General features: G+C 47.4%; 3 protein-coding genes across 3 annotated transcripts; 1 reads left to right on the forward strand and 2 right to left on the reverse strand.

The window, feature by feature from the left end:
- Positions 1 to 42: 42 nt before the first annotated feature.
- F4822DRAFT_212009 (serine hydrolase-domain-containing protein) lies at positions 43 to 1,874 on the reverse strand. Its single transcript, XM_051453873.1, has 3 exons — positions 1,413 to 1,874; positions 920 to 1,348; positions 43 to 843 (listed from the first exon to the last, which is right to left on the reverse strand). The coding sequence occupies exons 1-3, from the start codon at positions 1,452 to 1,454 to the stop codon at positions 295 to 297; spliced, it is 1,020 nt and encodes a 339-aa protein (XP_051315524.1). The 5' UTR covers positions 1,455 to 1,874; the 3' UTR covers positions 43 to 294.
- Positions 1,875 to 2,832: 958 nt separating this feature from the next.
- F4822DRAFT_428092 (ketoacyl-synt-domain-containing protein) lies at positions 2,833 to 9,736 on the forward strand (the record flags this gene model as incomplete). The annotated part of the gene is made up of 8 exons (XM_051460850.1): positions 2,833 to 3,112; positions 3,163 to 3,547; positions 3,601 to 3,779; positions 3,845 to 4,194; positions 4,244 to 4,529; positions 4,589 to 8,466; positions 8,533 to 8,847; positions 8,921 to 9,736. The coding sequence occupies 8 exons, from the start codon at positions 2,833 to 2,835 to the stop codon at positions 9,734 to 9,736; spliced, it is 6,489 nt and encodes a 2,162-aa protein (XP_051315525.1).
- A 348-nt stretch (positions 9,737 to 10,084) lies between these two features.
- On the reverse strand, positions 10,085 to 11,866 carry F4822DRAFT_399563 (AhpC/TSA antioxidant enzyme-domain-containing protein). Its single transcript, XM_051457782.1, has 2 exons — positions 11,172 to 11,866; positions 10,085 to 11,115 (listed from the first exon to the last, which is right to left on the reverse strand). Exons 1-2 carry the CDS (start codon positions 11,598 to 11,600, stop codon positions 10,408 to 10,410), a joined length of 1,137 nt encoding a protein of 378 aa, XP_051315526.1. The 5' UTR covers positions 11,601 to 11,866; the 3' UTR covers positions 10,085 to 10,407.
- Positions 11,867 to 12,790: the final 924 nt, after the last annotated feature.

Below are 12,790 nucleotides of genomic sequence, written 5' to 3' on the forward strand. Positions count from 1 at the left end.
CGCCTTGGGTCACGCTCTCATGATTGGTACGTAGGTAGATAGTCAATAAAAAAGGGGGAATGGTTATGATAGCTTACTTTTATCTTATTACCCGATATTATAGATCTGTAGATGTGAACTTGAGTATAAATATGCAGCACTGAAGGTGACAACTGCTTATTAAACAAACCAAATCGGCTATCAAAGAATCTCTTAAATGCAGCTATTATACATTCCCAACACAGAAGGTTTGATAACAACACTAGGTTAAGTCTAGGATCGACGAGTACCAATTTCTACGAGCCCTTAGGCACCCTAGATCTTCTTAACCTCCTCAGGCCCATTTCCGTGACTAGATCGCGACTCCAGATCTGACGTCTCAGCCGTAGACCCGGTGCTGGATCCAGAAGAAGAAGCAGAGGAGGTGGGAGCGGAGGACTCAATGGTGAACTCCTCGGTAGTAAAGTCACTCTCAGTACCGGGCCGAGAGCTGTCCCGGAGAACCTTATCATCACTATTCTCACTGTTACCCTCCTCAGACCGGCCACGAGCCACAGCCGCAGCTGCTTCCTTCTCTTGTACCTTATTGATCTTTGTAATTACATCCGAAAGCGTATCTCCGAGCTGCTCGACGTTATCCGCGTCGCGAGGGACCAAGTGTCCGAGGCCGTGGTCGTATAATTGGGCTAGGTCTGGGTTACACGCGTTGTAAAGAGCGACGGAGGAGTATACGAGAGGGTCATTCGATCCGAAGACGTGAAAGGTCGGGATATCAATTGTCGTACCGTATTCATCTGCGAGCTTGGCTATGAACCCGTCGCCTTCAGCTACTAGAGGCGGTGTACCGGCGAAGAAGATAGCGAACTGTTGTAGACGGGTGGTGAGCGGGGTTATGTGTGACCAGTACCATTGCTGAAGAGTTTTTCAAAGTGAGACATACCTTGATCCGCCTAGGAGTTCCCTTTTCCTCCCACCTTCTATGCTCCTCCGCGCAAATTGACGCGGCCATCATAGCACCCTCTGAATAACCAATGAGACCATCGATTTCGGGATCATCTTCAATAGTCTTAAGTATGCCGCTCAGTGCATCCCGGAACGTCGTCCAGTCGACATCAACAGGACGGTCTGGTTTGAACAAGCGTAAAGTGGCTTCGGGACTAAGACCCCGCGGAATATGCCGCACACGCCGTACCACCTCGAACGCATCGCCCTCCGCTGCATCGATAAACCGGTATAACGGCCGCGATCCGAAATAGTTCTCCCAACCTAGCGGCGGCTCTACCTCATGCGCTCCTTGCGTAAAAGCGAACGTTGCTAGGCCTCGGTCCTCCATGTGTTTGGCGAACGGTCCGAGCTGGACGCCGAAGTTCTGTGCTCTAATAGTTAACGTCTGAAAGATATTATTGGTAAGATGACGGATGGTAAGGAATTACCTTAGCACTTCCATAGGCGCCGGGTAAGCAGAGAAATCTCATCGTAGTAGTGTTTTCTCTCTTCTTGGAAACTTATTCGACTTATCAATCTCGTGGAATAAAATGCTACATACGACGACGAGCATTCCTCAACTAGTTCTCTACTAGGCTATAGTGCGGAAAAGCAAACAGGAAACCTATTCCTCTCATGAGTCCGGATATCGTACGAGTGGAAGTGATATATATCAGGCTTGGGTATTTATCATCTCCGACGATTTCTTCGGTCTGAAGGCTGAATGGTGACTTTGAGGCTGTCTTGCTGCCCGTGGGGACCGCCCGTAAGTCCAGATGGAGTGATAGCCATGTGAATCATATACTAATAGCATCCATAAAGACCATATATGGGAACTTATACGTGCCTACACCCTTGTTGAGCTGCACAAATAATGATTAGTTGGTGTCAATCAAAATAAAGGGGGCCTTCATGGATGAATAATTTGCTTCCCTCGGTGGATTAGTTTCGAAAGCGTCGTCTCCATGTGCCAACAATCCCTACCTAGATACTTATTGGGCGCAACCACTAGGTGTTGGAATTGATACCAGATAAAATTGATGTGATAGAGATAAGGCTGTCAGCCATGTGACAAACGGCTCATTCCTCGTAGGTTGGCGCTGACAACCCGTCAACGGACTTCCGATCCTCGTCCGGATTGACCTGACATCTATTTCTTATTTTGTATGTAGGACCCAAAAGAGACTGAGTTCATGAGGTGTCGCACTGACTGAACCTGAACTCTAAGAACAAGCATGATGCCATATAATTCGATGTTGGCTTAGCCAAGATATCTGCTATGTATGGTTCGGTCACATAATACCAGTTTTTCTAGGATGCAATGGGTGACTTTACCAGGCACAATAGAATAATGTAAAGAAATTATAAAGTAAAAAAGAAACTAGGGTGATGGTAATTAACCATTGCAAAGGTGAAAAGGAGACTGATATGATGTGCTGCCTGTCTAATATGTAACTTGTGTCAGATCGAAGCCAAAAGTGGCCCGATCCAGAAGTCCAGGACGTCGGACTTAGTCGTGACATTTATCAGGCTTCGTCCCAAATATTATGTTCTCTGTAGATTGGAGTACCGGTTTCATCGGTCCCCAGCGACTTTATTAGCTCTGGGTATTCTCTACCTTAGGTCGGTAGAGAACGCCACGCAAGCCGAAGCTGGATTAATAACGAGTAAGCGTTCCTAATAATAGTCGGTTGTGCCTGAGTACTAGTTCAGACTCGTTTACGTCCTCGTTGACATATACACGGTTTCTGGCGCCTTCGATCGAGGCTATTCCATGGTCCTCTCGAAGTTATCCAGCCACTACTCCTTGGCATCACTCCTTGCCTCCTCATATCCCTTTCACTAATTCTCCTCCGTATACACCTCAACATGGAGTCTGAAGTGCCGATGCCAATTGCCATCGTTGGCATGTCATGCCGTCTGCCTGGCGATGTATCTTCGCCGGGCGACTTCTGGAAGCTGTTAACCAAGGGCCGCAGCGCATGGTCCAAGATACCCAGAGAGCGGTTCAACCAGGAGGCTTATAATCATCCTAATCCAGAGAAAAAGGGCACAATAAACTCACAAGGAGGGTACTTCTTATCTCAAAATCTCGAGATGTTTGATCCGGGCTTTTTTGACATAACACGCAAAGAAGCTGAGACCATGGGTAATCACTTTTTAGATCGCAATTGTGTCAATAGGCTAACCATGTACAAGATCCCACACAACGGCTTCTTCTTGAATGCTCATACGAGGCTCTCGAGAATGCCGGCATTCCTAAGGAGTCTATCTCAGGACGGAAAGTTGGCGTGTTCATTGGTGGTCCCGATAATGAACACAGGATGGGCAACCTAAGGGATCTAGACGACTCGCCCATGTTTGATCCCACTGGAAGCCAGGGCGCATTCTTAGCTGGGCGAATATCCTACTTTCTCAATTTATGCGGACCCACATTCACTGTCGACACAGCATGTTCATCCAGTATACATGCGTTACACATGGCCGTTCAGAGTATACGGTCGGGGGAGTCAGAACAGGCTATTGTTGGTGCTTCTCATCTAATCACACAACCAGATGTATGGGTATCCATGGCAAAATTAAGGTGAGTGAGCTCATGCTCTTAACTTTGTGAGGGTCGAATAACTCAGTAGGTAGGCTATTTGCGGATTCAGGCAAAACCTATGCGTTCGACCATCGCGCAAAGTCCGGGTATGCCAGAGGCGAAGGGGTAGGATGTATTATCCTCAAACCACTACAAAAAGCACTTGAGGATAGAGATTACGTCAGAGCCGTTATTTCGCATACCGGGATTAGTCACAACGGCCGAACAGTTGGTGTGTACAGCTATCCGAACTCCCCGCTACTTTTTGATGGGTTACTTATAGATGTATTCTTGAAGGTATCGTGGCGCCTAGTTCAGACGAGCAAGAATCATTATTACGGAATGTTCTTTCACAGGCCAAAATCGACGCACAAAATGTCGGCTTCTTTGAGGCTCATGGAACCGGCACTAAAGTCGGTGATCCTATAGAGGCTCGAGGTATCTATAGAGCGCTTGGCCAAAGTCTAACAGAGGGCGAGCCATTAAGTATTGGGTCAGTAAAATCAAATATTGGTCACCTGGAAAATGCCAGTGGTATAATCTCCGTTATGAAGGCCGCACTCATGTTAGAAAAGGGGTTCATCGTACCAAATGCCGACTTTGAGAAGGAGAACCCAGCCATTCCATTATCCGAATGGAACTTGAAGGTTAGTTTGCAGCAAGTTGAATAGAAAACTGGCTTACCTCGATGTTTAGATACCACAAAGACAGCAACCATTTCCGCGGAATAAGGAATACATATGTGTGAATAACTTTGGATATAGCGGTTCGAATGGACATGCAGTACTTAAGGCCTTGCCGGCGGAGAACGAGCTTGAATTTCTGGACGCCGACAAATTCGAAGGTCACATCAAAACGAAACGGTTGTTCGTATTGAGTGCTAACGATGAGACGGCCGCGAGAAATAGTATGGAACAATTGGGCATTTTCCTCGAACAACACGCTGAGCTCTATCAGAGCACTATGCCCCGGAATCTAGCGTGTAAGCTTTGACATAAGGTACTCGAAAGCTAGAAAGGAGGTCTGCTAACGTGCAATTAGACACATTATGTCAACGGCGTTCGCAATTATCGTGGCGTATAGCTTTGGTGGCGGATATGTGCAGCAAATTGGCGATATCTCTCAACAGCCCCGATGTAGTACCCAAACGTGCGCCGGCTAAACCTCCTAAACTTGCTTTCATTTTCACGGGGCAAGGTGCACAATGGTATGGCATGGGCCGGGAACTTCTGGAGTCGCACGTTGTATTTGCGTCAGCCATCCGGCGAGCTGATGAGCACTTGATCTCTATCGGGGCTGATTTCTCGTTGCTGGAAGAATTAATGCGAGATGAAAAAGATACTCGCGTTGGTCTAGCGCATATTAGTCAACCGATATGCAGCGCCGTCCAGATCGGACTGGTTGATCTCCTGGCATCGTGGGGAATCAAGCCCTCCGCAGTCACTGGCCATTCTAGTGGAGAAATCGGTGCCGCATACGCAACCGGAGCCTTAACACTGAAAGCGGCAATGTCTGCGGCGTACTATCGTGGCCAAGCTATTATTGCCTTAAGCTCGAATTTCCGGGAGGTTAAGGGCTCAATGATGGCGGTAGGTATGGGTGCGGAAGAACTGCAGCCTTATCTCAAGCAATTGCAATACCCCCTTCAAGCGGTAGCAGCCTGCGAAAACTCGCCGACATCAACCACAATATCGGGTGACGCCGACGCTATTGACGAACTCTCGAAAATAATGACAAGTAATCAGATTTTCAACCGCAAACTTTTCGTCGATGTCGCCTACCATAGCCCGCATATGAAACTAATAGCCGAGATATACCATAGTATGATCGCGGATATCGAATTAAAGGAGACAGATAGCGATGTAGAGTTCTTCTCTTCTCTCCGCTCTCGCGAAGTTAGCATAAACGAGCTCGGCCCCCAATACTGGGTAGAAAACCTGACCAACCCAGTACGTTTCACAACAGCATTGAAGGTACTTTGTGAGGAGAGCAAGCCGGATATTCTCGTCGAAGTTGGTCCACATGCTGCACTCAAAGGACCTATAATGCAGACCTTAAAAACCTTGGATTTTTCGTCTTCTAAGGCGCCAACGTATATGCCAACTCTCGTGCGGGGCCGCGATGCTACTGAGACGACTTTGGAACTTGCAGGTCAGCTCTTCGTCCGCGGTTATGAGAATATCGACTTTTTCAACATCAATCATAACCGGTCCGAAGTTGAAAAACCCGATATAATTCCTTTCCTCTACACATACCCATGGTCACGACAACGCTGCTGGTATGAGAGTCGGATCACACGACAGCACCGACTGAAGCCTTTTGCACGTCACGATCTACTCGGAACACTGACCGATTGGAGCGGCGACTTGGAGCCGATATGGCGCAATTTCATTCGGCTAGAGGAATTGCCATGGCTGCGCGAATACCGAATTCAAGATCGACCTGTTTTTCCGGTAACCGCATTTATCTCTATGGTAGTAGAGGCAGCTAGCCAACGAGCAGCGCTTAGGGGATTCGAAGCAGGCAGCGTCGATGTGCACGATATTGTTGTCCCGGAGCAATTATTTCTATCGGACGATGAGCCGGTTGAGCTCCTGCTCATTTTTAGATCGCAAGCCGCATCAAAAACTAATTGGGATGAATTTCGGGTATCTAGTTTCGAGTCAAAAAGAGGATGGCTAGAACATTGTCGCGGTTTTGTTGAAGCACATCCTTCGCGAAGCGGCAACGCAGCAGTCGCGCGCTCTAAAGCATACTCCCACCCCAAACTGGAAAGGAATCAATTGTCGATACCTGCTGCAGGCTTCTACTTCAATCTCACTTCTGGAGGCATTAATTATCCCCATACGTTCTGGAACCTAGTGAATGTGAGGATGGATGAATATGGAGTTATTGCCCACGGCGCTCTTCAGGACACGAAGCTTATCATGCCATTGGCGTACGAATCATCGTACTTGGCCCATCCAGCCACGTTGGAACCTCTCATTCAAATATCTCAAGCTGATTTGGGGTTCGATGGAGTAGCAGAACCCCAACTACCATCTGCCATAAAACAGGTGCATATCGACATAAGTGACGATTGGGAGAGAAGCTCTGGATCTAAGTTCATCGTCCATTCGATGAAAGACTCCAAGTCAGGGTCATTTTTAACGGAGTTATTTGCATCGGTGGAGAGCGAATCGCCTTCCATCTCTATACTGGGATTGGAGTTAGCCCCATTAAAGGCTGTGACACCCAAGCTTCCCGAGCCCAGAGAATTGTGTTACAAAGTACAATGGGAGCAAACCGAAGAGCGACATGCCAACGGAGTGAGCCATGAGCATATTAGGCTTCATGGAGAGCGCGTGACGGTGGTAACAGAACGTAGCCGAGACAACACACTCGTAGCTTCACTGTGCGACGTTATCAAACTACACTCCGGAATCGTCCCAAGCATATCTAGCTTGCTCCAAGTCAGGGATTTCAGTGGGTTCTTCGTCATACTCTCGGAACTTGACCGTTCCATTTTGTCCTCTATCAGCAAACCCGAATTTGAGCAAGTCCAGGCCCTACTAACACGAGCAGGGGGCATATTGTGGGTGACTTGCGGCGCATCAAAGGTCCCTATGAATCCAAGTACCAATATGGCTTTGGGTCTACTCCGCACGGTACGCTCGGAGCTTGGAAAGATTGCCGTTACTCTCGATCTCGACCCGGATAGCACCTTAGATATCGAAGGACAAGCTGAATTAATCGAGGATGCTTTCCGGCGAACTGTGCTAGCGGATAGACCCGAGGCTGAAGTTGAATTTGCCGAGCAGCGAGGTGATCTAGTCGTGCCTCGCTTAATCGTTGATGATGATATGAATCTACGTGTCCATCGTGAGTTGGGTAAATCTATACCATACCCGCAGGATTTTCGACAAGCTGGACGCCGGTTACGGGTCACTACGCAGATTGAGGGCTCTCTGGATAAGCTTTATTTCGAGGATGTACCGTCTGGCGAGTATTTGGGCAATGACCAGGTTGAGATTGAAATCAAAGCAAGTAGGCTTAGCCAGGGCGACGTTTTTACGCATATTAGCGATCATATATCCACCAAACCAGAAAGGTCATGTAGCGGCACCGTCGTTCGTATTGGGTGCGAAGTGATTGACATTAATGTTGGGGATGTGGTCTGTGTCTTGGGCGATGGTCGGCTAGGAACGCACATTTGCGTGGCAGCAAACAGCGTCGTCAAGATACCCGGGAAAGTGAGCTTTGAAGATGCAGCGGTGGTCCCATCTGCTTTCGGTGCGGCCTTTTACGCGCTCTCACAAGTCGCACGTATTCGAAAGTCGGAACGTGTCCTTATTCAGATAAGCGACGCTGAGGGAATTGCTGCAATTCAGGTTGCACAAAATCTTGGCGCCGAGGTACTCGTGGCAGTCCACGGTAGTGAGAGAAGAGACTTCGTTGCAAAATCATTTGGCATCAAGCTCGAGAAGATCTTTGACACGGCTAGCATCTATTTTGACCGCGAGGTACGAAATGCCTCCAATGGAGTTGGCGTAGACGTCGTCTTCACTAGCTCGTCTAGTTTATTGACAGCCGCCAAAGGACTTCGTAAGGTCTGGGCATGTGCTGCACCGTTTGCACGTATTGTCCATATGCAGGGAGCACTCCATCCTCGGCCCGAGGAAGGTTGGAGTGCTAGATCTGACCTAGCTGAGAATATGAGTTTTACCTCTATCAATTTGCTGAGCCTAGCCATAACCCGGCCACGGCTTATAAGAGATATCATCAAAGAAGTGCTTGAATACTTTTCAAGAGGCATATTTAGGCCATTGAAGAGAATGATGGTGTTGCGAATGTCAGATCTTGCCAAGGGCTTGCGGAAGATCCAACAAGGCACCCTACACCCAATGGTTGTCTCTGCTCAGAATGGTGATTTGGTAATGGTAAGTAGCGTGCATTTCCTTGGACAAATCGTTGATTATTGGACCGGTCGCTGACGCCACAACTAGGCATTACACCACACTTCGAAATGTTTCCTTAATTCTGATGGAACCCATGTGATTATTGGCGGTACCGGTGGTTTAGGACGTAGTATGGCTAGATGGATGGTCGAACGTGGGGCCCGACATATTGTGCTTTTGTCTAGGAGCGGAGGAAGAGCTGATGAGTTGCGAAAGCTCATTGATGAAACTCAGAGCAGAGCCAATCTTGTCGTCAAAACATGTGATATTGCTAGCGAAGAAGACGCCTACCGGTTTGTGAGGGAGTGCGCTGAGACGCTCCCACCAATATGCGGCGTAATCCATGCCGCCATGATGCTCCATGTACGTCCATTTTTTGGCCCACAGCGGGCTCAATCGAACATTCGTTACGAGGTATAACTAACCATTATGATAGGACGGGTTAATAGAAGGGATGACCCATGACTCGTATACCGCAGCGATCCGTGCCAAAGTCAAGGGCACTTGGAACATACACAACGCATTGGAGTCCATTCATGCACGCCTGGACTATTTCGTCCTATTGTCGAGTGCTGCAGGCATTGTCGGCAGTCGGGGCCAGGCAGCGTATGCTGCTGCTAACACATTTTTGGATGGGTTTGCCTCGTGTAGGGTAGCACAGGGAAAGCCCGCAGTTTCCCTTGATCTTACAGCGGTGACGGGTGCGGGCTATATTGCTGAAAATGCAGCCCGTGAGGAGGAGATCATCAAAAACTTTGGTGGACAGTCTATTTCCGAGGCCGAGGCACTAGGTCTCCTAGCAGTCGCTACGTCGGGCAAATGTGGCGCACAGTGCCTGACGGGCTTAAAGCTCGTTCCAAGTAACACGGGTGGGTTACCCTATTATGCGGACGATCCACGGTTCGCGCACCTCAAGGTGGCAACAATGGCGGAGATACGAGATGCGGGTAGTGGCACAGTGCAAGCCATCTCGTACAGGAATGCGTTCCGTGCTGCAGCTAGTAAAGAGGAGGCCCGCCAAATTGCCGTACAGGGCGTATTGCAGAAGCTATCCGAAGTACTGTCAGTAGCATGCGAAGATGTAGATGCCCAGCGGAGTATGGCATCTTACGGTCTAGATTCCCTAACCGCAATTGAGGTGCGCAACTGGATTACAAGGGAGCTTGGTGCGACTCTTGAGATTCTAGAGTTGCTAACAAGTGCAAATGTGACGGATTTGGCGGCATTGATAGTTTCGCGGACTAAGGAGTAGATATTATTTTCTTTCTGCATTGATCTTGGGTAACATGAAGAGATGTAAAAATTCGGGTTTGGGATGTAAAGGTTAAGGAGAGGAAGCGGTAACAGATTCCGAATGGTGTTACACAATGGCTCATAGCTATTGGTTATATAATCACATACCTAGGTACATAGGCAATAAAAGTTGATATGTGCCTGCCCGCTCCCGATTGATAGTTCCCTGCCGTGTAACCCACCTTTAACTACGACGAACGAGAAATAGGGGGCTAGAGAGTTCGAAAATAAGAAGTAAGACCTACAAAGGTACCTATACCTATCTAGGTACATATGTAGGTAGTCAATTCAATATGATCATGAAAAATGAAAAACGAAATGGTATCATTGACTACTATAAATTGATCTTCATGGCCGACGTGACCTATTTTGAGGCAAAACTATGACGCAACCCTGAAACGCCGTTATTTTTTTCTGTAAGCAGGCTGATATGTTATGATGACCGATTAGTTGGGATGTCCGTCAGTCTCCTTGCTATCTTCCAAGCTCGCCTCTTGTTGCAATCTTGTTTTGCGATGTAGTCATCCTAAATCCCTCATGGGATTTGGCTGAGTCTGAATTTATTGAATGCTCGTGTGTAACACCCACCAATTCCATCGATATATTGGCCGTTGTAAGGCAATCTAATACCTACGCCTTGGTTGAGCTTTTACCATTAGTGTGTGTAGTATCAATGCTCATCCGACTCATCTGGCTGGCCATGCTCAGGCCGGTGCCCTTCCTCGTCTTTAGCGCTTTTGCCCATCTTTTTTTGTCCTTGATGGGAGCACCGCTACCATCTAATCCAAGAACTTCCATTAACTCGGGCATCTCAGCGTGATCTCGCGTCGTCCGCATACGATGGCACCATGTAACACGCTTCTCTTCGACTTTAGGGTCTTCGTGATCATCTGGCTTATCGACCTCACCAGTCGGCTCGAGCTTTTTGTCCTCTTCACTGCGTGGAGTAGTGACGGGAGTATCTAGTTCCATTGTTGCGGGTTCGAAAAGGAATTCCCCGCCTACTTGTCGTTGGTCACCCATCTTCATCACTAGGCCTGATTTTATCTGCTTGAGACCTTGGACCACGCCGGAAACAACGGTGTGGGCAATTGATTTTCCTTGCAGATAGGCAGGTCTTGAGCCCATGGCCAAAGTGCGGACCATTCCTAGTTCGGAATACAATCGACGGGTTGGGTCAGCATATACGGGAAAGGGGCAACCAGTTTCTTGAATGTACGAGTTGATTAACTCGGGCGCGCCACATCCGATGACAGCAATAAAAGTGCTGACGGGCAATTGCAGAAGAGCATCGGGAGTGATTGAAGCTGAGAGAGTACGTAAATATTCTTGGCAGTTCTATGGCATGTGTGTTAGTTATAGGTATAGTACAAAATCCGTTGTCGGTAACTTACACCACAAAAGAAATGTCGAACAAAGATGATGAGTACTCGACGCGCAGAATTGTGACCAGCATACAGACTCTTGAATTGGTGGGTCTTCCCGTCACTGTCGAGTACTGTGTATGTCTCTATCTTACGCAATGTCTCAATTGTGGGCAAATCGTTGGTGGTTTGAACTTCGCCTTGGAAATCTGGAGGGTTCACTAAATCATCCTCGGCCTGAGTGGTAATCGTGGGCTGTGCTGCTGAGTCGATCGTCTCCTTGGTAGCGGGGGAGGACGCATCTGTGATTACAGTGGGCTTGGCGTCCCGTGTATTTGTGGTATCCAGAGGGGGAATTTCCTTCGTTGCTGGCCCGACTCTCGCAGCGGGCGGCACCTGGGGCTTCTCTTCACTCGCCATTGTAGCGTCTGGAGAGGTTGACTGTACTGGTAAAGCCATCTGGATGCTTGTTCTCAGCTCTTGGTGGGATGAAGAATTAGTGACATGAGATGACGGGGTTGGGAGGTAATGGTGTAGATAAGATTGAATAATGCAGGGGTTATCAAATTCACTTGCTACACCAGTTAACAAGGTGAATCTTAATTTTGAGTTCCAAGTTGTCTTCACGTCTGACCTAATGCTCTATTATGTAGCTGGAGAGCGAAAAGAAATAGAAAGTGCAATTATCAAGTTTCTGGATAGAAGAAGGAAGAGGGTGAGAGAAGTTGACACTGAAACTTGGATGGAGCTAATGCAGTTTATGGCGTGGGTGCATAACTCATGTACATACCTAATTCTGTAGGTTCCCTCCCTTTGTACCTTCCTTACGCTATATGTTAGGTATGAACATCGTACCTGAACGAGTCGAGTAACATGCAAGTATTGACTTTGACGTTGTAGGTGCCTGATCGCCCAACCTTTAAAATTCTTAAATAATTATAGCATGTCGTATATAAAGAATCGATTAGTATTCAAACATTTTGAAAGAGACCAGCATCTTCAACGTTTATTTTTACTAGACTTTAGATACTTAGATACATGCATGTACCTGTTTTTGTGCGTAGTACATGTACAGGCTCTTCCCACACATACCATCCCATCCCCATGAAACCAGGTCAGTATCACTGCCTACCTGATGAATTACTATATAAAATACAATTAACATACCTACCTAGGTAGGTAGTATTTTGACATATGTTGAATCAGAATTGTGATACATGTTGCTAAGTACAAACGAAGCAAATCCCAACCACGTGGTTAAGGTTTCAGGCAAGGTTGTACCCGCTTCTTAAAGGGTCCCTGCAACCCAATGGCGCAGCGTCGAATAAGATTCACAGACCTACATAAATGCAGGATTATACATGTATAGATCTCTTGGCAAGGATCTATCATACAGCATTTGACACTCAATGTTGTTCGGTACCTACATAGAATACATATAGTTAGAGTATAATAATTTACACACCACCTTGCACAAAAATTATCCTTAGACAACCAGTAATATGGATGCGACTGGAAGGCGGATTAAATAAAGCAAACGAATGTATATTTAACGGGTAACATCTACTCTGCGATGAATCAAACGTAGCGAGCCTCATAAGACTTGAAGAATCCTGAAGCCAACGTAGTCGCAGTAGGATCTTGTTGAA

The sequence above is a fragment of the Hypoxylon trugodes genome (genome assembly GCF_022578975.1).
Source record: "Hypoxylon trugodes strain CBS 135444 unplaced genomic scaffold F4822scaffold_4, whole genome shotgun sequence".
Lineage (NCBI taxonomy): Eukaryota > Fungi > Ascomycota > Sordariomycetes > Xylariales > Hypoxylaceae > Hypoxylon > Hypoxylon trugodes.

Excerpts from the sequence above, each read along its gene's own strand:
- F4822DRAFT_212009 (XM_051453873.1), bottom strand. The coding sequence starts at position 1,454 with ATGAGATTTCTCTGCTTACCCGGCGCCTATGGAAGTGCTAAG. Across the intron at positions 1,349-1,412 it reads GCGCCTATGGAAGTGCTAAG|AACTTCGGCGTCCAGCTCGG; the intron begins GTAATTCCTTAC and ends ATTAGAGCACAG. Across the intron at positions 844-919 it reads GAACTCCTAGGCGGATCAAG|TTCGCTATCTTCTTCGCCGG; the intron begins GTATGTCTCACT and ends CGTCTACAACAG.
- F4822DRAFT_399563 (XM_051457782.1), bottom strand. The coding sequence starts at position 11,600 with ATGGCTTTACCAGTACAGTCAACCTCTCCAGACGCTACAATGGCGAGT. Across the intron at positions 11,116-11,171 it reads TTCGACATTTCTTTTGTGGT|AACTGCCAAGAATATTTACG; the intron begins GTAAGTTACCGA and ends CACATGCCATAG.